We start from the raw sequence: 27,703 nt of genomic DNA on the forward strand, positions 1-27,703 counted from the left end.
AACTGAGAATTGCTGTCTCCAGTAAGACCTATGGCCTTTGATGACCTCTCAACAACAGAGAAAAGCTCCCTGTCAACTCTTCCTGTATTGTACCTTTACTTTGATTTTCAGCCTTCCACAGAGATCCGAGGTCTTTATTTCCCCCATATCTCTTGGGAAAGGTGGAGAGATCTTACTACAGAACATACCACATGATCTTAACACTAGAGAGTAGTAAGAAAATGTGTGGTTAGGGTGTGGCAATGCCACAAAATAGGGACTGCAGTTTTGAAGTGAGCCGCCATATCGCCATGGACGGGATAAAAATAACAGCTTAAGTGGCTGAAGACATTCATGCAGGCTCCTGGATCAATCATTTTTAGTCAATTATTATTTCTTTTTTCCTCCAAAATCAATAGAATCAGACACCAAGACTGCCAAAAACACCCAATCCATAGGCTTTTCATCTCACAAACAAGGCTCTAGAGCCTGACGGTGTATGGATAATAGACAGTGTCCTATGATTTGTTGCCTATTAGGGAAACCACTTATAGCTTTTAAAGAAACCACTAAAAAATCTCTTTTTTTTTATCAGAGAAGACCAATTTGTAAGTGCAGTTCAATTTCATCTCACAAATAGAAATTTCTTCAGAGAATATTGAGCTAAGCCACCCAATTTTGTGGAGGTTATGGATTGGAGTGGAGGTGACTGGTTTTCAGGTATTTCATTCCAGACCTTTCTAAGGGCTTACATAACTCATTATGCTCCCTTCATCCCACACACATACTATCTCTACACGCGTGGACACATGGATGAAGCAATTATAGGCCATCCATGCTCTTCTAGAGGACAGAAAACAGTCCTCTTTGACTATTCGCATCTTCTGTCATAACTGAAAATGAATTCCATTTTAAAAATATGTTTCCTGACTTCAGAAAACTGTACAAGGTCTGAGACCAGGCATGGAATGGGGTCATGATGTTTCCCTTGACCAACAATAAAATTTGGGTCTATTTATAGTTTGTTATTTTTAGTAATTTAGTGATTTAACTGAGATAGAAGAAGTAGAGGCAGATACAGATTTTCAACAGTTTAGGGTTCCAGCCCTTTAAGAACATGTGCACAAAGCTAACCCTCTTCAATTTTCAGACAATACGAAGTCGCACCATTTTAGAAGATTGATGATCTCAGGTTTCTTAGAAACCACCTAGTCAGTCAGTTGCAAGAGTGACTTATACCACATATGAGCATGTGGCAACCATGAGAAAGGCTGCAAGTCCATTTTTAGTAATAGACTATTATTACTGTTGTTAATGAAGTAAAGAAATTTGGAGGTAATTAGTGCTTTTTTTCAAATTAATTGGATGAGATTCAAGGATTTTATGAAAATAAAGTCAGTCTCCCTTGCATGGATTGCAGTATGATTTCCTGAGATGGCAAGAAAGTGATGAAATTAAAAACAGGCCACCGAGAATTCAGATGGCTCCAGTATGGCCTATGGGAAATCTTGTGTTTATAAATTTCATGAGTGTTGTGGAAGACAAAGTCAAGATGGATCACTGATTTTGAGTTCATTTTCTTAATTTTTCAGATGAGGAATTGAGGCCAAAGATGGAAAATGATCTTCCCAAGGTCATAGCTGAACTAGGACTAGAACTGGAATAATTAAAAACCACTGCCCTATTTATTCCGCTGCTTTGATTACTTTGATCCTTTCAAACTGATTAAGTTGGCCATCCTATCCATGCACAATCTCCTTTTTAAAAATACAACAAAAATATCTGAGTAAAAACAAAAACAAAAACAAAAACAAAGAAAATATGCCTTAATGGTTGCACCAATCTGCAACGTTAACAGAAACACAAAAATCTCAGCCATCAGACCCACTGACTCCCTCTCATGCCTCCAGAAGATAAAGTCTTCATCTCAAATTTTCCATGAGGATTAAAATACCATTTAACACTGAATTTTTTCCTATTCTGGCAAAGCCTGCTCTGACTAACCACAGTTTACTCGAATCAAGCACTTTCTCTTCTAATAAAATACAATTATACAAAGGAACACATCCAGGTCTCCTCCCGTGCTCCAAACAATTAACCAGAGTTGGAAAATGCAGCCTCTTGCAATGAAAGGTTTTATTCTGCCAATACAGAATATGCTTCTATTTTCTAGCTAGGAAGATATTTCGGTAAAGCTAACACAAAAATCTACTATTACCTTGGCTTAACTTCTTAGCATTCAATGATTTGGGGTTGAGAAATCTCTGTAATTATTTTTTCAAGGGATAAAATTAATGTAAGGAACTAGTCTTGCTTTTTTAAAAGCCCTGGCTTTACCCAGAGTGCAATGACAGTTTTGACAGAAAATCTGTACATGGTTCCCATTGTTTTCTCCCATATTGTATCCTCCCTATTGTGTGTTGGCTGAAGAATGATAATGTGTATTCAGGTCTGTTTACCAAGGAGACACACTGAAGCATAAGAAAACTAAGTATTTTATGGGAAGACTAAAACAACAGTCCTGGTCCTGGTTCAGGTGCTCCAGAACCAGAGGAAGCTGCCTCCAACTGAGGCATGGGGTCTCTATAAGAACTTAGAAGCCATTTATGCCAGTGGTTTTAGCTGCCTAATTCGAGTATGGATTAATTACCAGAAATGCAAGAAATGCTTGATACAGACCAGAGAAAAAAGGTGGGGACATGTGGCAGAGGCATTTCAATATGGTACAATTATGGAGCTCTTCTACTTTTCTCTAATCTTTAAGTAGCTTAGGAAAGAGGTGTGGCAGCTCCATTTCAGAGCCAAGAGGAGGTCTTTGAGGTAAACAGGATAGGAACTTAAACTCAAACCATTGTGTTTGCTTTCCTTCCAGTGATAAATTTTCCTGGTTAGTTCTCGATATCTATGAAAAACAGCTATTTTTCCTATGCAAACATTTCCTGCCCCACCTCCTGGATAGAATTGGGAAAGGTGGTGACCACTTTAATGATTTTTCAATGGTTTGAACAATATGACTGATCTTCACTGGTTGAGATGCAATTTAAAAATTTTCCAGTATCTACCTCTCTACCTTTTTTGTCCCTAAGAACCCTGGGGACTTATTCTATACAAGAAGGGCTCATGGAGAGATGGAACCAAAGTATTGGTATATATTGGTATACTATTACTCTACTTTGGATTTGGCTCTCATGATGCTATGGGCAAAAGCTTGTCCCACCAGGTCCTCTTACCAGTTTTCTGTTTTTAGATTTTATTTATTTATTCATGATAGACATAGAAAGAGAGAGAGGGGGGCAGAAACACAGGCAGAGGGAGAAGCAGGCCCCATGCTGGTAGCCCAACGCGGGACTTGATCCCAGGACTCCAGGGTCACGCCCTGGGCAAAAGGCAGGTGCTAAACCGCTGAGCCACCTAGGGATCCCCAGTTTTCTGGGTTATTGCACTTGACTCAGACTACTGTGCCTGAGATCCAAGGTTATAATGCTCTTTTTTCACATATATATGTCCAACTGTTGTTCCCAGGAGTGTAAATACTATGCCAGAGTAGTTGAGCCCTGGGGAATTTCAACTTTAGCCACACACTAGGCCACAATCAGTTTTCCTCCCTGAGACTCAAATCTTGTGTTCAGCCTGGGCCATATCCCATACATGCTTTTCTCTCAACATTAATTTTGTTTTGGGGGCTCTTGGTATCTTTTTTTGGTCATCAGACTTTGATCAGGATATTGAAAATCCATCATGGCAAGTCTAAGTTCATTCTCAGAAATCTGCTAAATTCATTCTTATGCAATTGTTATACTTCTGTCCAGAGACATAATATGATTCATTCGTCCTTTTACCTAAGTATTTATTGAATACCTACCATATCCCAGACATTATAATAATAAGCCCTGGGTATATATTAATAAACAAAACAGGCAGGATCCTTGCCAGCATGGATCATAAAGTTCAATGGGAAGATAAAAAGTAAGTAATATAAACAGATACAAAAAAATACATATTTAAAAATTGTGATAAGTATCATGAACAAAATGAAGACAAAGTAGAGACTACTTAGTACAGATAGGAAAGGAATCTCCCAGGAGGTGGTATTTAAGCCTAAGGGCAAGAAGGAGCCAGCATTGAGAGCTAAGGAGATAGTGTTCTGGACAGAAAGAATGGTATGTGAAAGAGTCCCACAATGAGAAAGCATTTGGAGCACAGGCAGTCCTTCCTTTGCAAGGTCCCAATATGCAGGAATTTCAATTACCACAGTTGAATCACATAACACCAGTCTTTCAAGTACACAGTTCAAATTTCAGCTGCCATAGTGTATTAATTGTGAGTAGTTGCATAAAGTAAAAACTTCATGGCTAGCACTTTTGTACCCAAATCACTTTGTAAATAACAGCTGCACATCATGATCCGTGACCAATTGCATAACTTCTTTCAAAGTTTTGGTGATTGTTCACTGCACATCTGTTATTCAGTTTACATACAAACAGCAAAGAGTATAGTTGCGCTGCCTTCTTTTTTCCCCAATGATAAACTGATGTGCCATTTTATAAAAATGAATAACTGAAAGGAGGAATTGTCTGACAGAGACCAAAGGGCAGCAGAGAAGTAAAGAATCACACTGGCAGCTACATTTGAATCAAATGGGAATGCATTTATAGAAGAAATAGCTGATGGTGGGATTGTTGACTCTGCTACTGGTTGAGACTCTAGCTATGCAGCCAGAGGAATTTAGCGAAGACAAATTTACTGACATAAATGAGGAAAGTGGCTGTGACACAAAGTATAAAGATGTTCCAGAGGAAGTGACACCAGCAAAACACTTCACATTCAAGGAATTATCAGATATTTTTTACATATTGAAAGTACAAAGGATAAATGTTAGAAGTCTATCCAAACTTAGAAAGTATGACAATTCACCAAAGCACAGACAATATGTTTGCTCTGTAACATATGTTATATTATAAGAAGATAGCATGCACGGTTCAAAGTACTCTTGACAGTTTTTACAAAAAATAAAACACTATAATTCTATTTCTAATGTTTTAAATTACAGTGTAATAAATATATTTGCTTTACTATTTTTTCACTTCCCTACACATTTGTAACTGACAATATGAGAGTGTTTAATGTTTTGACCAAAAATTAAAAGTCACAGAACAATTGTGATTTTTCCAACTTATTATTAAGGTTGTTTTGCATGGTTGCCGATTTAATGGTCATTTACAGTCCTACTACCATGCAAAGCCAGAACTATCTGTATTTAAGGGGAAAAAAGCTTATCTGCTAACATTTATTGGAGGCGTGATCGCAGGGCAAGAGTGAAGGCAATATTATCAGTGACTGCCGTATGGAGATTGGAGTCACAAAGAAGTATTCTGATTAATTGTGGTCTAAGAGAAAGAATTTGAAATAAGGTTTCTATTGCTATATACATTTTCAAATGAAAGGTCTGGACAAAATGGGAAGATTCAAGCAGAATGTTTGTGTCTTCTTTTTATCTTTAAACTTCAATCTGTCAATGGAGAAATAACAAGAGCAGCATCTCCCAGTGCAATCCCAACAGCAAAACATTCACCCTACCCTAAATCCAACCTTAATTCTGACTTCTTGGAGTATAAGGACAAACCTGAGAAAGACCCAGAGACCTTTCACTTCTCCCAATCTGTCTCCTGCTTGTGAAAACTGGAAGCTGGAGCTTTTTTGAAGTAGCTGAAGGTGGTGTTGGGTCTCCTCTTTCACCATTATTTTCCTGCTTCCTTTCATGGGAAGGGGGGAGAAAAATTAAGTTCTATGCATCCTTTCCTTTCCTTTCTTTTTAAATTCTTTTTCTCTGAGACTCACCACCACCACCACAATTCCAAGATCCGTGAGAGTCTCTTGAATGAAACTTGTAGTCCTGTATTTAGAAGGAAGTAGATACGACACAACCCTGCAAGGGCTGAGAGTGGGGGAGGGTACTGAATCCCTTAAGTGTTGCCATTTGATGACTCGGATTTTGTGGGCTCCAAAATAGCCAGAAGGATGAGCTTGAGCTCTCCGCTAAAAGTAAGTCTTCAAAATTCGCATATGAGTGGTTTCTCTTCTTGTCATTGGATGTGAGTTCAACAACTATAGTGATGTTTCACAAATTTCTGAAATCCTGGGGAGCAGGGTTTTCCAGCAAAGCTTTTTTCCCTTTTAAAAATAATATTGGAGGAAGTCTTAAGCCATGGAATATTAATATTTTATTGTGAGACACAGAGTCAAGAGAGTTAATACTCTGTGATTTTATCTTACTTGGACCTTATTCCAGAGAAAAATATTTGCAAGATGCCCTAAACATGAATTGAGTAAGGTTAAGCTGCTATGCCTCCATTTCAGGTCAGACATGTTACACCTGTTACAGAACCTCAAACCCAGCTGACTCTAAAAACTGCATGAAAAACAATCTAAGGGTTTACTTCTCAACAATATCACTACTTGTATATTCCAAGTGTTTAATTTTATCACTAATTAATGTTATCAGAACCAAACACATAACCAAAATACATATGTAAAAATACATGTTCTGCCTGAATGCTGTTTTTAAATTATCAAGTTTCTGAATAGTATTATCCAAATCTTCAACATAGTTTTGTCAGATTTTTACTAGGGTTCCAGTGGAAGGAAGAAAATGAAGGTCTATTCTAGAAACTTGCTTAGCCAGCAAAATATTTTTGTATATTTATAAATTTATTTTTAAAATATTTGGTTCTTCTTAGTCTAAACTTTAACATTTTTTAATGTTTTGTTTTATACACTATTAAAGAAGCAACACATATATTATATAAATAAGTAAACATACATCATAGATCCATGTTCAAAATTTAGAGAGTAGATGAATGACAAATTTTTAAAAGTTGAAATGTAAGTGATGAATCACTGAATTCTATTCCTAAAACCAATATGGCACTGTGTTAACTAAAATTTAAATAAAAATTTTAAAAATAATAAAAAAGTAAAAGTTAAACACTATGGTACATCTTTGAAACAAGAATGGTGACCAAAATTTTGATCCACATATAAGCTGAAAACACTAATTTCTATTGGAATTGAATGTGTCATTAGCATCTTTTTAAAAAAGATTTTTTAGGGTAGCCCTGGTGGTTCAGTGGTTTAGCGCCGCCTTCAGCCCAGGGCCTGGTCCTGGAGACCCGGGATCGAGTCCCACGTCGGGCTCCCTGCATGGAGCCTGCTTCTCCCTCTGCCTGTGTCTGTGCCTCTCTCTCTCTCTCTCTCTGTCTCTGTCTCTCATGAATAAATAAATAAAATCTTAAAAAAAAGATTTTATTTATTTATTCATTTGTGAGAGGGAGGGAGAGAGAGAGAGAGAGCAAGTGAGAGTGTGAGTACAGGGAGGGTCAGAGAGAGAGGGAGAAGCAGATTCCCCATTAAGCAGGGTGCCTGACTTGGGGCTTGATCCCAGTACCTTGGGATCATGACCTGAGCCAAAGGCAGCCGCTTAACTGACTAAGCCACCCAGGAGCCCCTGTCATTAGTATCTTACATTAAATCAGTCAACCATTAGCCAACTAACTCATAAACCCTCAATCTTTATGGAAGTTTCTTTCCTAACTAGAATCTCTGAAGGGCTTAACATCACAAAAAGTCAACTGAAAAAAATCTATTCATCTATCAAAGATTAAATGAACGAATCAACTCTGCCAGAAAGTTGGATGTTTAGTGAAATATTCCTTTGTCTATGTTATTTGACATCATGCATTGGAGACAACAAATTGAGTGAATTTGTGATTTTCTTGACTATCTTTTTGTCATCATTGCAAGACATAAATAAATCCCACCAAAGAATTTACTCTTCATCTCAGGTAGCCCAAGCTCTTTACTTAGGCTGAAATTCAAGCATGATAATTTTGTGACAGTTGTTTTACTTGTAGTAAAATTAATGTTTAGTACCTGTGGTGAACCACAATTTGCCTTTCATTATTCATAATTTCCAATTGTATACAATATAGTTATTGTTAAATAGAGATAACACTGGGAAAATGAAATAATAAATGTTATTTATTTTTAAAGATATTTATTTATTTATTTATTTATTTATTTATTTATTTATTTCTGAGAGACACAGAGAGAGGCAGAGACATGGGCAGAGGGAGAAGCAGGCTTTCCATGGGGAGCCTGACGCAGGTCTCAATCCCAGGATCCCAGGATCCTGACCTGAGCCAAAGGCAGACGCTCAACCAGGAGCCACCCAAATGTCCCTGTTTTCTATTTTAGATACTGATTCCCAAATAATAATTATTGTCATCATGATGTAACAAAATGTTAAAATGAGACTCTTTCCATCTCAGTTTCTGCTCAGGCCCAATAGGTGTTGACTCTTTCCTCATTCCAAAGTGAGATGCTATGCCACTAAGACAGGAGCAAAAGAGATACTCAGTAATTATTTTTGCATCCCACTGGTGATCACATCCAGCTTCTAAAATGGACTTCAGAAACCAAGAGATGGGTTGTATATTAGAAGAGAGTTTTTAAAATGCTACTACTATGTATGACAGGGAGAGGTACTCTCCCCTCACCTCGAGCCTGGGGATGTGGCTCCAATGGCATCAAAATCTCCAATAGGAGATCTTGAGGACGCCATACACCAAATCCAGGCCTATACTTGGGAAATCTTGAGTAAGAGGGACAGGATGCCTAGAAGTTTTGACAGCAGAACAAGACAGCAGTTTATACTGGAATGAAACTGACTCTTGTCAGAGCAAAGAACATGAAGGGCTTCCCATGAACTAATACAGCCTGAGAGAGAGACCTAACATGGTAGTGTTTCACATGATGGCCACGAGGCCTCCTGAAGGGTGGGGAGATCTTTGCAAAAGGGGTCTGGATGTATTCCCTTGGGTGGCATGAAAAGTATAATTGTCCACCACCAAGGACTACCATGAGAAATTCTCAATGATGGCAGAATTTTCCCAAGGATGCTCAAAAGCATCCCAGAAGAGAGTCAGCCTCAAGCACCTATACCAATGCTAGATTGCTAGAACAGAATCAGACTTTGCTTGACCCTTAACTCCTCACCTTCCCTAGGCTTAACTTGGAGGGAATAATGGCAGGGAAATAGAGGAATCAGCTCATGGTCATCCCTTTTCCCTCTAGAGGTGGCCAGCTTGAATTAGGCATGAGCTGGAAGGGAAAAGGGTGCTAGCTTACAGTACATTTCTTAAAGTTAAAAAAATTATTATTATTATTATACATTATTTTACGTGTAAAATAGACTGAGACTCTTTGGGGGGAAATAAAGTAGGCACAGAGGATTTTTTAAATTTTATTTTCTGAAAGGAACTAGAAAAGCCACAAGGCCCATTGTATTTGACTGGGAACAAGTAAAGAACAAATCTCCAAGAACAGATTTGTAGGGCAGTGGGGGAAAAAGAATCACAATGTTTTCTATTGTATGGACATTGTATATTGTTTGTATAACCTTATGATCTCAATAATAATAGCTAAAATTTATCAAAGGCTTATTATATGCCAGACACTGTATGATTTCCATGAGTTAAATCATTTCAACTTCATAACCATATAAGATTGTTATACTTAATTTCTAGGTGAGAAATTTAGGTACAGAGAGAGATTAGGTAACTTGCCTGAAGTTGTACAGTTAATAAGTGGCAAAGCCACTGATACTATTCCCAGCAAATAAGAATTCAACTATTTCCTCAAATGGTTCTTTTCTATCAACATCCAAAATATTGGATACCTAAAATGTAAACCAAAGCCATATCAATTTTAATGGATTAGCACTTTGCAGAGACACATGAGGCTCCGTGTGATTTGCTATGTTTTAAAACTATGAATCACCATAGCATGGGTTTTTTTCTTAAATATATTATTTCTTTTTTTTTTCATTTTTCTTTTTTTGTAGATGTGGACAACCACTACAAAATAAAGTACAGCTGAAGGGTCGTGACCTCCTTACTCTAAAGAACTTTACAGGAGAAGAAATTAAGTATATGTTATGGCTATCAGCAGATCTAAAATTTAGGATAAAAGAGAAAGGAGAGGTATGTAGCATTTCATCTTATTTTCTGATTCTATCAACCAACCTTTTAAAGACAGCCTTTCCAAAGAAAGAGGGAAAATAAAATATATTAAAAGTCCTAAACTGTAGCTAAGTAATGAAACCACACAATCAAGGTAATTGATTATCACTGAGTGTACAAACATAAAAAAGCATAAAAATCAGTTGTTCAATGACAAATCATTGTACTTCTTTCATGTGGAATGTTGAAATTCATTATTAATTGGATCAGAACCTAAGGAATCATTTCTCTTGACAGATTTTATTTTTATACCTTCATTCTTTTCTCTGTGTGTTATCTATCAAGTTAAAAATAAGGATGATATTTTTTTCCTGGCAACAAATTCAATTGTGGATGACTATCAGATATATGATCCTTAGGATAATGTCCCAAAATTCACAATGATTTTACAGTGCTAAAAATAATTTAGATTAGCAAAGAAACAAGTGGTAACCAAGTAGGAGAAGAGATGGGATATAGTGCTTAGCTATAAGCATTATTCTGCATTTTGAGCAATTGATGTTTGAAACACGCTTAATTAATGCAGCAGCTTCATTTAGACGGCTTAATTGTGAAAACATTTTTGTGTTCCAAGCTTGTTCAAAAGCACTTTAAAGAGTTGGTTTCAGGTTGAGGAAGTTTTACATGACCTTGGTTTTCTTATCTAGTTCACTAGCTCTCCAAGTTCTGAAAACAAGAGTGACTCCAAATGCTATGAGTTGACATTCCCATATAAGACCTGAAATAAAGAGAAAACGTCCCCCAAGATCCCAGGCCTTTTCTTCATATTTTGCGTATAAGGAAGGTTAGCTGGCAGGAATGTACTTGTTCCAGAACTCATCCTATCAGGAAGTCTATCTACAAGAAGAGGAAGGAGGAAAAGCCCCACCCCACACCCAAACTCTCCAGATTGTTTCCAAATGACTTCCAGAAACAAAGCCTTTGCACTCCCACAGGGATGCATGATAAAATTGTAGCTGGGGTTTCATCTTTAGCAGTCTTAATGCCTCATGTTGTGAGACAGTAGCATTGTTTCTAGCTGAGAAAACAGCTCTGAAACAATCATCTTCAAGTTCATTGAACATTGATATGGATTTCACGGATTTAGGCAAAAAGATGGTTCCAGTAGGAAACATTAACATACTTTGGAACAAGTGCTCAGGTTGAACCCAGAGCAACTAATATTTTCTAATTACATGCCATTAAGCTGTAGGAGTTCCTGTTCCTTTCCTCCATTTGATTAGAACATGAAAAAAAAAACCATTTTAAATTCACTTTTTAAGTAACATTTTGAATGCTTCTTTGGAAGCAGTGAATATTTATTCTACATTTTCTGATAATGTAAAGAATAACTTTTGAAACATAATCTTTGATACTGGATACAAAATATATTTGTTCATTTTAATTGTATTCTTGTCCTTAATTTTCAGTATTTGCCTTTATTACAAGGGAAGTCCTTAGGCATGATTTTTGAAAAAAGAAGTACTCGAACAAGACTGTCCACAGAAACAGGTGAGTCCACAGAGAAACTTGCACTTGTGCTGAAAAGGGGGCCAAAGGATGAAGATCTGGAAGGAGTCACCCAGTGGGGGAATCTGTCTTGTTAGCAACCACAAAGGGAAAACATTGTCACCACGTGTAGCAGTGCAAGGCTCTGAATGCTCTTTCCAATTCTCAAAGAAGCTGTAAGCAGAAAGATTAACGTCATCTATAGGAATTCCATGAAGAATTGATTAGAAGTCCCAAGGAGTTTTTTACGTACAGTTCAAAATGTGAGTGAACACAAATTCTCAGCCCTCAAACACATGTGGGCAAGAAATGTCTATTTTCCTAATATGCAAAGACTTTTTTCTTGCTTGTACCAATTTTGCTGGATGGTGGAAACCGAATCTCTGCAATGTTATGCAATCCTCAGTCATTTCAGGGTTTACTTTGTCAATTTAGGCTCTCCTCTCTCTTTCCCCACAGTCATGGCTAAGCCCTGGAGAGTATGTGAATAAGACACCTAGGGCTATGGGGATCTGGGCATTGGTAATCAGGACATCATCATCAAACATTCACGTTGGAGTCTTCTGGGACTTCTTTATCCCCATTGGACCTTGGCTGTCTCCCATTCACTGGAGTTTGCTTCACTTGGATCACAAGACTTAAAATATTTCTCGGTTTGACTCTCAACCTCTTGGCAGCTCTCCATGTCATACTGGCTACAGAGATACTGCAAGGCTTTCTCTATCATTCCTTCCTCAGACTGGGTGCCAGGGAGTTTTGTAAAATGTGTTGCCTCCTAGAGCTCTGTGTTAAAAGCAAGACACAGGTGTTATCAGCTCTGGGGTTTCCCAAACTCATCTGAAAATTCCATCATGCTTCCCACCCTTTGGTACTTGGCCTGGGGGACAGACAGCAGGGTACAGTGTCAAATATTTGTCAATTTCTATTTCTGTTGCTGCCTCTCTCTTGCTCTTCTTTTCCCCCTCTCAGTTCCTAGTATTAGAGGGTAGGTGATAAAGCAGGAAGAAAAAACTGGTTCTGACTATTCCAAGATTTCTTTCGAATCTACTGTTTGTGCCTGGAATTGTAAGCTATTGAGACTCAAAATTTCTTCTCAAACTATTATCTCTGTTATGTTTCAAAAAGTCCATTTTGAAACTCATAAACCATACATCACCTGTTTTCTTTTGCTCTGCATTTCTGCTTTGTTAGACCTCCTTTGAATCAATAACATAACTACCCAAATGGACAAATGGATAGGATCAAGGAGAAGGTACCAGAAACAAAACCATATTGGTTGATTCATCAAATATTTCATCCTATATACAAGCATCAGAGCTTTCAAGGCTTTGTTTATTTATTTTAGAGAGGGAGGGAAAGATAGAGAGGGAGGGGGGAGAGAGAGAGAGAGAGAGAGAGAGAGAGAGAGAGAGAATCTTAAGCAGGCCCCACACCCAGCATGGAGCTTGATGTGGGACTTGATCTCAAAACCCTGAGATCATGACCTGAACTGAAATCAAGAGTCAGACGCCTAACCAACTGAGCCAACCAGGTGCCCCATAAAAGTTTCCTAGGATTTAGAAGCAAACAACTACTTCATGCAATTCTTGCCTTGTAATAATCAGTAATGAGGTTCATCAAATATATAGCAAAATAAAATTCAGAGGGATTAAATGACTTGGTAATACAAATAGCACCAGGATTCAGATATCGAAGTCACTTTTCTTACTAATATACTCCCCTTGCCCCTGGAGAGAAGAAAGGAGGGTGAGGGAAACCATATAAGGTGTCACCTAACCTTTAAGTTCCAGGAAGAAAACAGATGAGAACATTCTGCTCTTTAAAGATGGCTCCTTTAAGAAATCATGTTGACATCTGACATACAGTAAAGGAAAAGTGAATATTGCTTAAACCAGTCAGTAATTCTCAAATTCTGCTCCTTTTCAGCATTGGCCTTCTAGGAGTTGAGCAGAATTTTATTTTATCATCAGTACTTAAAAGAGGTATTCTTTTTTGAAGTCATCAAAAGAATGGATTAATACACAGGCATTTCTCAATTTTAAGTTTTTTTTAAATTAATTTTTCTTAGTTGTTTTCTACAACTTCTTTATTCAGATGCTATGCTATTTTTGGTGTCAAATATCCTCAAATAAGTGATCAGTTTTACCATTCACATATAATGTGGTAGTTAAGCTATTAATAAAACCAAAAGTGAAGACTTAATAAGCCTTTGGGTGCAGGCCCTGTGACAAGTGCTCTATATTAATTACAGGGATTATCTCACTTAATCCTTATGACAATTCTATGAGGATAAGACCATTGAGGAAAACAGGCTGAACTAAGTTCAGCAAATGGCCCACAGTCACATTGCTAATAAATGGCAGACCTAGGACTGGAAGCTATTATTAAATGTATTTTTTAAGTATCTAATTTAATTTAGAGATGTAATAATCGTGTTTTATTCCAGTAAAATTGTTTCTACAGATGGCATTAAGCATTTTGTTAGATGATGGTTTTCTATGTAGAAGTGTTCTGAAACCCGCACAGAATTGCAAACTGTAACGACAAATACATGAGAAAAGCAACATCTGACCATATAAAGTTATGGTTCACAGAGTATTCATCATTATCTTCAATAAATATCCATGAGTCTAATTGTATGTGGCATCCTGCCAAACTCAACAGGAGGAGAATCTGTCAGAGTAAGTAGTTGCTTTAAATGCTTACAGAAACAGTAAACCTCAACCAAAACCATAGCAGAGCATTTCTATAATGAACATATGTATCTTATTAGTTGTCCTTTGGCACAATTTTCCATCAAAACCTGTTACCTTGGTATTTAGAATGAAAATAGAATGTAATTAAAACTGTCTATTATTGCTTCAGATTTGTGCCAGCCTCCTCACAGGAAAGTCCTTGAGGATTCCATCCCAAGCCTGAGTTGCAGAGATATAACTGTATTTCTACTTATCTCAGAGGACAGAATAAAATTGCCACTCAACTTTAAGCCATATTAATTGCTCATGTAATATTTTTATTAAAGTGTAACATGCCTACAGAAAAGTGCACAAATCATTAAAAATACAGAGTTCAATGAATTCTTACAGTACATACATCCTTGTAACTAATACCTGGATAGAGAAACAGGACATTAAGGGCATTTCAGAAGCCCTCCCTTGTATCTCCTTCTAGTTGCTACTCCCCCTACCCAAGGGTAACCATTATCCTGGTTTCCAACATCACGGATTAGTTTTGCCCATGATGGGATCATTCAGCATATGCTCTTTTGTGTGTGGTTTCTTTTGCTCAGCATTATGCTTGTGAGATGTACCGGCGTTGCTGTGTATAGTTGTAGATCATTTATTCCTCCTCCACTCTTTGTGTATGCCTGCCAGGCAAACTGTGCAATTCTCTCGTGTGTCTACTGATGATTATATTCTTTTATTGCAAATTAATTGAGCAGATAGCCGGATACATTTATTAATCTCGGTAAGTGCAGTAGCTGATAGAAAAAAAATGCACAAGGCATCTTAAGAGATGGTTCTTTTCATTATTTAACTGTGGTATTTCACTTTCAAGGTGACATAGAAGCTGGTGCTTTCCAGCTATTTCAGTTGTATCATCTTTACAAAGGTGACAATATAAAAATCATGATACTATTCTTCAGGTATGAAAGTGAAGCACAGAGAGGCTCATGACTGCCTTAGTTCTACCAGCAAGAGCCCTCAGAGCCCTCATATTTCCAGTGCCTGAATTCTATTTATATGCCTCCTTCCAAAGCTTGCAGGGATCTGTGAGGAAAAGAGCAATATCAGATGTACTCTTATTTTCCCAGGCAGAAATTAAGATATTAATAGAAGAAACCCTTTGTTCAAATATACCCAAAGTGAATGCATAAACAAATGACAATTAACAGCAGAGTTCTCTGGATGAAGGGTGAAAGAGAGAGGAGAGCCCTCTGCCTCTGCCCTCCTCTCCTCAGCAATGGTGGCTCCTGGAAGCTTTTCTGAACCTGTGACAGCCCCCCCCCCACCCCCACTGAAGCACTTATCACCAGCCAGGTCTGATAAGCTGGCAAATATTTGACCTGTGCTTTTAAATTGGGGTCTGAGGCTCCTTTCTGACCAGTGACCACAACTGCAGAGGTAATTCCTTCTCAGAGGCAATGTCCCCCCCATCTTATCTCCTTTGAGAACTGCTGAAGGCTTAGACTCCTACTTCTTAACATTATCTGTAACCCCTCTTCCTACCCCTACCTCATAAGTCCAGGTTTGATATGAATCTTCTTTATAGTACAAAGAGAAAAGTGACAAGGCAGCAACCTAATCCTGCACTGTTACAGCAAAATGACTTCTGGTAAAAATAAGAGCATGACTTGGAGTAGACCTGCCAGTAAACTGTTTAAACCTTCCTCCATAGCTTCCAACTCTCAGTGCCATTCATCTCTGTGCTAGCCACATAGTAGGCGCGCAATAAATACTTTATTGATGAATGTGCAGTTTTCACATTTGTATAGGTTATGTACCCTGTTTAGAAACAGATTAAATACTCAAGAGTGATTAGTGATTATAATTATCACTAAATTCCATTAGCTCGCTTTACACGTAATAGAAAATTTTATTCCTTCTGTTAACAATATTAGGAGATATTTGCAAGTGAAAAGAATGGGTCCCCTCCCCAGAGTCAAAATCCCTCCTACATTCATTTAATAAATATTTGTTGAGCCCTTACTATATACCAGTATTTATTCTAGGTTCTTGAGAGTGCTAAATCAGTGAACAAAACAGAGGAAAATTCCTGCCTTCATGGAGCTTATGTTCTAGTGGGTACACAGACAATAAGCAATAGACATACTAAGTAAGTGGATGATAGAGTATGTTGGAAATAAAGAGAAGAATGTTCCTGGAAGTGAGGGCAAAACATGTTCTCCATTATTTGGAATTGGCTTTTACTCTGAGTGAAATGAAGACTCTTTGGAGGGTTGACATGATCTAACTTGCATTTTAAAAGGCTCTCTTGGACTGCTCTGTTGAAAATAAACTGCAGGGGTTGGGGGTGAAGACAAGATAGAAGCAGTGAAATCCATCAGTAGGTAGCTATAATACATGGAGGCAAGGGCCAGAGTGGTAGCAGTAGAAGAGGTAAAAGGGACAGATTCTGGATATGTTTTGAAGGGATAGCTCACAAGATTTCTGATGCATTGGGTAGAGAAGAGACATTAAAGATGACTTCATGGTGTTTGCCTGAGCAGCTGTGAGCAGGATGGACCAGGTGGAGAATAGAGAGGAAAATCAGGAGTTCAGTTTCTTTGGAAGTATTGAATTTAAGATGTCTGTCAGACACATGAGCAAAGATATTGAAAAGACAATTAGCTATTACTTTGGAGTATGGAATTGAGATTTGACCTAGAGATATTTGGGAGTCATCAGCATATAGATGGTATTTCAGGCCATGAAACTGGATATGATTAGAAAGGGAATGAGTATAGATGGAGACAAGAGGACGAAGGACCGGCCTTGAGGGACACCAACATTAAGAGGCCAAGGAAAAGAGGGAACCAGCAATAGAGATTGAGAAGGAGCAACTACTAAGGTAGATGTGAAGGCAAGAAGGTGTGGTGTCCTGGACAGTGTGTGAAGAAAGTTTATCATGAAGGTGGTGAACAACTTTGTTAAATGCTGCTAATTTAAGAAAACTAAGAACTGAAATGGTTACTAGATGTATCATTGATAACTTTGGTGAGAGAAGTTTTGGTGCAGTGTTGCTGGGGAGGGGTTGGCACAAAGCCTTATGGGGATATGTTTGAGGGAAATGAGAAAAGAGGAACCGAAGACAGAAAGAAAAAACAAAGTTTTCCTGCAAAGGGAGCAAAGAGTTGAAGGGATACTTAGCAGGGGAAATAGGGACAAGAGAAAAATCTGCATTTGTTTTTTATTAATGAGTGAAAAAAAATGAGAATAGTATATTCATGATGAATATATGTACGGGAGATAGGAAAGAACTGCTAGACCAATATTCTTGAGTATGCAAGAAGGTATGGCTTCTAGTACATACATAGGGCATGAAAAGTTCAACTATGCTTAATAGGAAGAAAAGCAGAATATATGGGTATAGATGCTGGCAGCTAGGGAAATGGAGTGGTGGAATGTGGAAGTTCTCCATCTGCTACCATCCTTTCGGTGAGGGATGAAGCAAGGTCATCAGCTGAATGCTGGCTCTACTCTCAAAATATATCTCTTGATATATATAATATATATCTCTTCTTTTTTTTCTTTTTGTTATAATAAATTTATTTTTTATTGGTGTTCAATTTACCAACATGCAGAATAACACCCAGTGCTCATCCCGTCAAGTGCCCCCCTCAGTGCCCGTCACCCATTCACCCCCACCCCCACCCTCCTCCCCTTCCACCACCCCTAGTTCGTTTCCCAGAGTTAGGAGTCTTTATGTTCTGTCTCCCTTTCTGGTATTTCCCACACATTTTTCCCTCCCTTCCCTTATATTCCCTTTCACTATTATTTATATTCCCCAAATGAATGAGAACATACACTGTTTGTCCTTCTCCGATTGACTTACTTCACTCAGCATAATACCCTCCAGTTCTATCCACTTCGAATCAAATGGTGGGTATTTGTCGTTTCTAATGGCTGAGGAATATTCCATTGTATACATAAACCACATCTTCTTTATCCATTCATCTTTCGGTGGACACCATATCTCTTCTTAGCCAATCACTTTCTCATTTCAGTTGCCACCACCCTGGTCCAAGCTATCAACGCTCACCCCGAGTTTTGCAACTGGGTCTAGTGACTGGCCTCTGCTTCCACCCTTGCCCCACTACAGATGTTATGTTCAAATATAAGTCCATCATGTGACTCTTCTGCTCTCATCCTCCAATGGCTTTCTGTCTTATTCAGAGAAAAGTCAAATTTGTTGCTTCCTCCCTACCTTCCTTCTGTAGCCTCACCTCCTACTACTTTCCCCCTGACAAACTCTGCACCTTCCATGCCAATCTTCTTTTTGTGCCTTGAACCCACCAGTCATGACCTTCCTAAGGATCTCAAGACATGCTCTTTCCACTGTCTGATTTGTTTCAGTGTGACTTCCATGACCACATTAAAAATACAGCTCATATTCCTTACATTTCTTATCTCCTCTCCCTCTTCTATTTTTCTTATGGAACTTATCAACATCCAACATCCAACATATTTTAAATTTACTCATTCAGTTTATTATTGGTCTCTCCCCATTGGAATGTAAGGACTGTGTAAGCAGGCACTTGTATCCTGTGCTTATAATGCTTTTCTCAATGCCTAGAATATAACCAGGCTCATAATTTTAGAATGAATGAATAAATTTCAGAATTACACTGTGATGCCAGGGCCTACTGTGATCACTCCACAGAGACAAAATGTGCCTTCTACCAAAATTTGGTTTGATTGGTGACATTGAGGATGCCACACATGCACCAAGAGAGTATGGAAAGGTTTGTTACTCACATAATGTGGCTTCCTGTGTAGGATAGGACTGTCTCCCATACTGGTCTCAAGTAGCATTAGACAGTGGAGAAATGATACTAGCCTGGGCTTTTATTGTGGCTAGAGAGGGGCTGGGGAGAAGATTCCCATGCACAGGCCAGGTCTTGTTTAGTTTGAACCCACTGCTAGTGCCAAAAGAGGGAGCATGTGGATTTTCTTAACAGCTTGCCCAGATATAGGGCAGAAGAAGAAGAAGGGAGAGTGATGGTTGGCTTGAAAATTGGTAGCATTTAAGCATCATAAATGGAGTCAGACTCTATTATAGGGCCCATTGCAAGTAGGATCGTTAGTGTGTTTCAAGTTCTTTGATTCTACCTGGGATGTAACACATCACAACTGCAAGGGATTTCAGGGCTCTAGGCAAATTGCCTGATTTTTAAGATGAAGAAGAATGAGTCCAGATCCACTCCATTGTCCTATCTTTGCAAATTCCAGTGTAAGTTGGCTCAGGGGCTGGCTAGTCTATGGCAAGCCCTAATGCTATGAGTTCTTAAAAACAATCTCTTTTTTTTGTACATATATTTTTTGGAGCTCGACTTGCCAACATATAGTATAACACCCAGTGCTCATCCCATCCAGTGCCCCCTTCAGTGCCCACCACCCAGTCACCCCATCCCCCTGCCCACCTCCCTTTCCACTACCCCTTGTTCGTTTCCCAGAGTTAGGAGTCTCTCATGTTCTGTCTCCCTCTCTGATATTTCCCACTCATTTTCTTTCCTTTCCCCTTTATTCCCTTTCACTATTTTTTATATTCCCCAAATGAATGAGACCATATAATGTTTGTCCTCCTCCAATTGACTTATTTCACTCAGCATAATACCCTCCAGTTCCATCCATGTTGAAGCAAATGGTGGGTATTCGTCCTTTCTGATGGCTGAGGAATATTCCATTGTACATAAACCACATCTTCTTTATCCATTCATCTTTCGATGGACACTGAGGCTCCTTCCACAGTTTGGCTATCGTGGACATTGCTGCTATAAACATCGGGGTGCAGGTGACTTGGCTTTTCACTGCATCTGCATCTCTGGGGTAAATCCCCAGCAGTGCAATTGCTGGGTCGCAGGGCAGTTCTATTTTTAACTCTTTGAGGAACCTCCACACAGTTTTCCAGAGTGGCTGTACCAGTTCACATTCCCACCAACAGTGCAAGAGGGTTCCCCTTTCTCCACATCCTCTCCAACACGTGTGGTTTCCTGTCTTGTTAATTTTCACCATTCTCACTGGTGTGAGGTGGTATCTCATTGTGGTTTTGATTTGTATTTCCCTGATGGCAAGCGACACGGAACATGTTCTCATGTGCTTGTTGGCCATGTCTATGTCTTCCTCTGTGAGATTTCTGTTCATGTCTTTTGCCCATTTCGTGATTGGATTGTTTGTTTCTTTGGTGTTGAGTTTAATAAGTTCTCTATAGATCTTGGACACTAGCCCTTTATCTGATAGGTCATTTGCAAATATCTTCTCCCATTCTGTAGGTTGTCTTTTAGTTTTTTTGACTGTTTCTTTTGCTGTGCAGAAGCTTTTTATATTGATTAATTCCTCCAATTGTTCATTTTTGCTTTTGTTTCCCTTGCCTTCATTGATGTATCTTGAAAGAAGTTGCTGTGGCCAAATTCAGAAAGGGTGTTGCCTGTGTTCTCTAGGATTTTGATGGATTCTTGTCTCACATTTAGATCTTTCATCCATTTTGAGTTTATCTTCGTGTATGGTGTAAGAGAATGGTCCAGTGTCATTCTTCTGCACGTGGCTGTCCACTTTTCCCAGCACCATTTATTGAAGAGACTGTGTCCTTTTTCCAGTGGATAGTTTTTCCTGCTTTATTGAATATTAGTTGACCATAGAGTTGAGGGCCCATTTTTCGGTTCTCTATTCTGTTCCATTGATCTATGTGTCTGTTTTTGTGCCAGTACCACACTGTCTTGATGATACCAGCTTTGTAGCATAATTTGAAATCTGACATTGTGATGCCTCTGGCTCTGGTTTTCTTTTTTAATATTCCCCTGGCTATTCAGGGTCTTTTCTGATTCCACACAAATCTTAAGGTGATTTGTTCCAACTCTCTGAAGAAAGTCCATGGTATTTTGATAGGGATTGCATTGAACATATTGCCCTGGGTAGCATTGACATTTTCACAATATTAATTCGTCCAATCCATGAGCATGGAATATTTTTCCATCTCTTTGTGTCTTTCCCAATTTCTTTCAGAAGCGTTCTGTAGCTTTTAGAGTATAGATCCTTTACCTCTTTGGTTAGGTTTATTCCTAGGTATCTTATGCCTTTGGGTGCAATTGTAAATGGGATTGACTCCTTAATATCTCTTTCTTCATTCTCAGTAAAGAGAAATGCCACTGATTTCTGGGCATTGATTTTGTATCCTGCCACATTACTGAACTGCTGTATGAGTTCTAGCAATCATGGGGTAGAGTCTTTTGGGTTTTCTATGTACAGCATCATGTTATCTGCGAAGACGGAGAGTTTGACTTCTTCTTTGCCAATTTGAATGCCTTTTATTTCTTTTTGTTGCCTGATTGCTGAGACTAGGACTTTTAGTACTATGTTGAATAGCAGTGGTGAGAGTGGACATCCCTGTCGTGTTCCTGATCTTAGGGGAAAGGCTCTCAGTTTTCCCCCACTGAGAATGATACTCACTGTGGGCTTTTCATAGATAGCTTTTAAGATATTGATGAATGTTCCCTGTATCCCCATATTCTCAGGGGTTTTGATCAGGAATGGATGCTGTATTTTGTCAAATGCTTTCTCTGCATCTATTGAGAGGATCATATGGTTCTTGTTTTTTCTCTTGTTGATGTGATCTATTATGTTGATTGTTTTACGAGTGTTGAACCAGCCTTGCATCCCGGGGATAAATTCCACTTTGTCATGGTGAATAATCTTCTTAATGTACTGTTGGATCCTATGGCTAGTATCTTGTTGAGAATTTTTGCATCCGTGTTCATCAGGGATATTGGTCTATAATGCTCCTTTTTGGTGGGATCTTTGGTTCTGGGATCAAGGTGATGCTGGCCTCATAAAACCAATTTGGAAGTATTCCATCCCTTTCTATCTATCAGGACAGCTTAAGTAGAATAGATATTATTTCTTCCTTAAACATTTGATAGAATTCCCCTGAAAAGCCATCTGGTCCTGGACTTTTGTGTCTTGGGAGGTTTTTGACAACTGCTTCAATTTCCTCCCTGGTTATTGTCCTGATTAGGTTTTCTTTTTTTTCCTGTTCCAGTTTTGGTAGTTTGTGGGTTTTCAGAAATGCATCCATTTCTTCTAGATTGCCTAATTTGTTGGCATATAGCTGCTCATAATACGTTTTTAAAATCGTTTGTATTTCCTTAGTATTGGTTGTGATCTCTCCTTTTTCATTTATGATTTTATTAATTTGAATCTTTTCTCTTTTCTTTTTAATAATTCTGGCTAGTGGTTCATCTTTCTTATTAATTCTTTCAAAGAACCAACTCCTGGTTTTGTTGATCTGTTCTACAGTTCTTGTGGTCTCTATTTCATTGAGTTCTGCTCGAATCTTTATTATTTCTCTTTTTCTGCTTGGAGTACGTTTTATTTGCTGTTTTTCCTCCAGTTCCTTTAGGTGCAAGGTTAGCTTGTGTATTTGAAATTTTTTCCAATTTTTTGAGGGATGCTTGTATTGTGATGTATTTTCCTCTAAGGACTGCTTTTGCTGTATCCCAAAGATTTTGAGTGATTGTATCTTCATTTTCATTAGTTTCCATGAATCTTTTTAATTCTTCTCTAATTTCCTGGTTGACCCATTCATCTTTTAGTAGGATGCTCTTTAACCTCCATGTGTTTGAGTTTCTTCCAAATTTCTTCTTGTGAGTGAGTTCTAGTTTCATAGCATTGTGGTCTGAAAATATGCAGGGGACAATCCCAATCTTTTGGTATTGGTTGAGACCTGATTTGTGATCCAGTATGTGGTTCTGGAGAAAGTTCCATGTACACTTGAGAAGAATGTGTATTCAGTTGCATTTAGATGTAAAGTTCTGTAAATTTCTGTGAACTCCATCTGGTCCAGTGTATCATTTAAGGCCCTTGTTTCTTTGGTGATGTTCTGCTTAGAAAATCTGTCATTTTCAGAAAGTTTCATGTTGAAGTCTCCTACTATTAGTGTATTATTAACTACATATCTCTTTGCTTTGGTTATTAATTGATTGATATACTTGGCAACTCCCACATTAGGGGCATAGATATTCATGATCATTAGGTCTTCTTGTTGGATAGACCCTTTAAGTATGATATAGTGTCCCTCTTCATCTCTTACTACAGTCTTTGGGATAAACTTTATCTGATATGAGGATGGCTACTCCTGCTTCCTTTTGAGGACCATTTCAATGGTAAATAGTTCTCCACCCTTTCATTTTCAGGCTAGAGGTGTCCTTACATCTAAAATGAGTCCTTGTATACAGCAAATAGATGGTCTTGCTTTTTTATCCAGTCTGATAACCTGTGTCTTTTGATGGGATCGTTTAGCCCATTCACATTCAGAGTAACTTTTGAAAGATATGAATTTAGTGTCATCATAATACCTATTCAGTCCCTGTTTCTGTCGATTATTTCTTTGTGCTTCCTCTTTCTTTTACAGACTCCTCCTTAATATTTCTGGCGAGCTGATTTGGTGGTCACATATTCTTTCAGTTTCTGCCTATCATGAAGCTCTTTACTCTCTCCTTCTATTCTGAATGAGATCCTTGCTGGATATAGTATTCTAGGCTGCATGTTCTTCTCATTTAGGACACTGAATATATCATGTCAGACCTTTCTGGCCTGCCAGGTCTCTGTGGAGAGGTCTGTTGTTAATATGATATTTCTCCCCATATAACTTAAGAATCTTTTGTCTCTTGCTGCTTTAAGGATTTTCTCTTTATCTTTGGAATTTGGAAGTTTCACATTAAATGTCGCGGTGTTGAACGGTTTTTATTTTTATTGTTTTTTTTTTTTTTGTATGTGTGGGCTCTCTCTATCTCCTGGATCTGAATGCCTGTTTCCCTCCCCAAATTAGGAAAGTTCTCAGCTATGATTTGTTCAAATATACTTTCTGGCCCTCTCTCCTTCTCGGCATCTTCTCAAACCCCAATTATATGTAGATTCTTCCTTCTGAGGGTAACTTTTATTTCCCTTAGCCTTTCCTCATGATCTTTTAATTGTTTTTCCTCTTTTTTCCTCAGCTTCCTTCCTTACCATGAACTTGTCTTCTATGTCACCCACTCTTTCTTCTACCTCATTAACCCTAGCAGTTAGGACCTCCAGTTTGGATTGCATCTCATTTAATTTCAGCCTGATTAGATCTCAATTCTGCCATAACAAAGTCTCTAGAGTCCTTTATGCTTTTTTCCAGAGCCACCAGTAGCTTTATAATTGTGCTTCTGAATTGGCTTTCTGACATCAAATTGAAATCCATATTCTGTAACTCTGTGGCAGAGAGTACTGTTTCTGATTCTTTCTTTTGTGGTGAATTCTTCCTTCTAGTCATTTTGTTCGGTGAAGAGTGGCTGTATGAGCAGGCTGAACCAAAAATATCAACTACAACCTAAGCAGATTCTACCCTAGATGATTCTGGCAAGGTCAGAGACCAGAAAATGAAAAAGATCAGAACAAAATAAAAGTACCATTAAAATGAAAAAAACATGTTTGAAAACAAAGTAGTAAACAAACAGCCAAAAACCCCAAAGAAGAAAAAAGAAAACGAATTAAAGGGAAATAATAAAGAGGATAAAAGGAAAAAAAGGGGGGAAGAGGGACAGGGGGATGGTGGTGGTAGAGAAGTGGCAGTGGAAAGAGAATGTAGTGTCCTAGAGGATGATCCTCTTGGTTCTGAGTGTATTTTCTTCTGTATATTAGAAGATGCTCAATCCCAAATTTATATAAACCAGCAATACTCATAGAAAGCCCCACCACTGACCACCAAAACATATACAAGTTAAAAGAGGGGGGCAAGGCAGCCTGGGTGGCCCAGTGGTTTAGTGCCTCCTTCAGCCCAGGGCCTGATTCTGGAGACACGGGATTGAGTCCCACATCAGGCTTCCTGCATGGAGCCTGCTTCTCCCTCTGCCTGTGTCTCTGCCTCTCTCTCTCTCTCTCTCTGTTCCTTTCATGAATAAATAAACAAAATATTTAAAAAAAAGAGGGGGGGCAGAATGGGAATGAAGAGAGTATATAATCTCACAGAATGAACCAGTACAGTATTCCAGTTGGTTCTGGGTGCATGCTGGTCACGTTTTAGAAGGTATTAACTTCCACCATTGTGGAACAAAATGAGGCAGAAAAACCAAAAACCACAAAACAAAGAATCCTATCTTGTATATCTCCCAAAATTAAATTGAGTATGTTGAAGGGAATCTAGAAGTGGAAAAAATATCTAAGACATGTAGTTGTAGAAATATGAAAGTCAAAAAGGAAGAAACTTAAAAATGAAGAGCTGGTAAAATATTGTAGTTAAGGTGGAGAAAGAGAAAAAATATTGGAAATTTTTTGTCATACAAAAATGAGTTGTACTGGAAAAGGGGGGTGGGGGAAGGAGGGGTACCCTCTGGTTCTATATACTGTAAATCCTTCCACTGCCCGTGGAACTTTCCAGCACTGCTTGGTCAAGAACTTGCTCTTCCCCTGTTCTTCCAGCTGGTCTTCTGGGGGGAGGAGCCTGCTGTGCTCTCAGGTGTGTGCACCTGGGGGAGCTGTCCCGCCCCCCACCAGGTGCTGGGCTCAGTGGGAGCCGTTGACCCTGTGAGGCCTCTTTCCCTGGCGGCCCGCCCCGTCCTAGGCAGGAGGTGACACCAGGAGGAACAGCACCACTGGTGGCGGCCAGCTCCCCAGCCCTGGAGTCAGCTCCCGCAGTAACTACCGCAGCTCCCAGTCCACACTGGCCTGGATGCTCCCGGGGCGGGGGGGGGGGGGTGCTGATCTGCACAGCTGGGGGGCGCCCGGCAGCAGGAGCGTCCTCGCTGTCCTGGGCCCTCACCGCCTCCACCTGTCCTGGGTGGAATGCAGGATCCTGGGCTGTGTCCCCCGGCGCCCTGGGATCCGGGGCCTGCGCTGCTGGAATCGCGCTCCCAGCCCCTGGATCCCCAAGGCAGCAGGCGCAGCCCCCTCCACCTGGAGCTGCCGCCTGACCCACCGGCTTATCCCCGAGGCCCCACCAGGCATGTGCTCCAGCCCTTTACCAAGCTCGGCCTGGGTGTGTGGGGTGCTCTCCCCCGGGCGCACCTCCTGTTGGTGACCCAGGGAACCTGGAGGCTCCACTGCTCCTCCTGGGATCCTGCCCGAGTTCCCTGCGAGCACTTTTCCCTCCGGGAAGAATCTGGGCCGATTGTTAAAGTTCCCGCTTCTCCGGGGCTAGGCTTTCACCTCCCAGAGACTCTCGCTGCCCCCTTAGTCCGGCTCCTTGTGGGGGCCCTCCCCCACTGTATACTTTTAATTTTTTTCTGCCTTCCTACCTTGTTAGAAGAGAAAATCCTTCTCTCTGTAGCGTTCTCGCTATTCTCCCTTTAAATCTCAGGTTGAATTCGTAGGTGTTCAGGATTTGAAAGTTATCTAGGTAAGTTGAGGGGGACGGGTGACTTGGGGACCCTACTCCTCCTCCATCTTGCCCCACATCTCTTAAAAACAATCTTGAACAAGGTTTAAACTCTTGACTCTCAGAATGTTTGTCTATACAGTTCTTATAGTAATACTACTGTGCTTTTGTTAGAATAAAGGTTTCAATGGAAGAATGTTTATAAAGGGCCCGCCCATGGTAGTGCTCCATGAATAGTCCTTGCTAGAGTCAGAACACAGTACCCTCTAGGTAAAATCCATTTGGTCTGGACATATTTAAGAGAACACTCTTGAGTAATATAAGATAAGTAGAATATAGTTGTTTCATTCCATTTCAGAAAGAACTACTTACTTTTTCTTTTTTTTTTGACCTACAAACTCTGTCAAGGTATAAAACATTCTCATTGGGGCGCCTGGGTGGCTCAGTGGTTGAGCATCTGCCTTTGGCTCAGGACATGATCCTGGGGTCCTGGGATCAAGTCCTGCATTAGGCTCCCTGCAGGAAGCTTGCTTCTCCCTCTGCCTATGTCTCTGCCTCTTTCATGAATAAATAAATAAAATCTTTAAAAATATATATAAATAAATAAAACATTCCCATTACCCTAGAAAGTTCACCAATGCTCCTCCTTCCCAGCCAATCGCCCTCTCCAGAAGCAACTGCTCTTTTATTTTCTGCCACTCTATGGTACTTTTTCCTGTTACACAACTTCATATAAATGGAATTATACATTATCTACTCTTTTGTATCTAGCTTCTTTCATCTAGCAATAATGTTTGTGGGATTCATCCATGTTGTATGTATTAGTAGTTCCTTCCTTTTTATTACTGAGTAGTGTTCCATTGTAATCCATGATATCCTATATTACAGTTTATTTTTCCATTTTTGGGGATGAAAATCATTATATATTTTAAAGAACCAAAACCAGGCATGGCCTCCAAAAGTGAACAGTGCCCCATTATTGCCAGGTTCTGAACAGTAGAGTAGAGAAATGGGCACACATCTGAAGGATAGTTGAGTGCTTTTACAGAAAATTTCATCTACCTGTCTCAGTTTCTCATTTTGCTTTGCCTGGGAATTCCCTA

The 27,703-nt window shown here is 39.2% G+C and overlaps 2 protein-coding genes across 3 annotated transcripts in view; one reads left to right on the forward strand and one right to left on the reverse strand.

Moving 5' to 3' along the window:
• The window catches only part of RPGR (retinitis pigmentosa GTPase regulator), a 295,685-nt gene that overhangs the window by 91,919 nt on the left and 176,063 nt on the right, over nucleotides 1-27,703 (reverse strand). The window lies entirely within an intron of this gene.
• OTC (ornithine transcarbamylase) overlaps nucleotides 1-27,703 on the forward strand; it is a 75,204-nt gene that overhangs the window by 2,293 nt on the left and 45,208 nt on the right. The window contains exons 2-3 of the mRNA XM_026012179.2: nucleotides 9,881-10,019; nucleotides 11,468-11,549. Of these exons, the coding sequence (XP_025867964.1) occupies nucleotides 9,881-10,019; nucleotides 11,468-11,549 (221 nt within the window). The remainder of the gene's footprint in view (nucleotides 1-9,880; nucleotides 10,020-11,467; nucleotides 11,550-27,703) is intronic.

The sequence above is a fragment of the Vulpes vulpes genome, chromosome X (assembly GCF_048418805.1).
Source record: "Vulpes vulpes isolate BD-2025 chromosome X, VulVul3, whole genome shotgun sequence".
NCBI lineage: Eukaryota > Metazoa > Chordata > Mammalia > Carnivora > Canidae > Vulpes > Vulpes vulpes.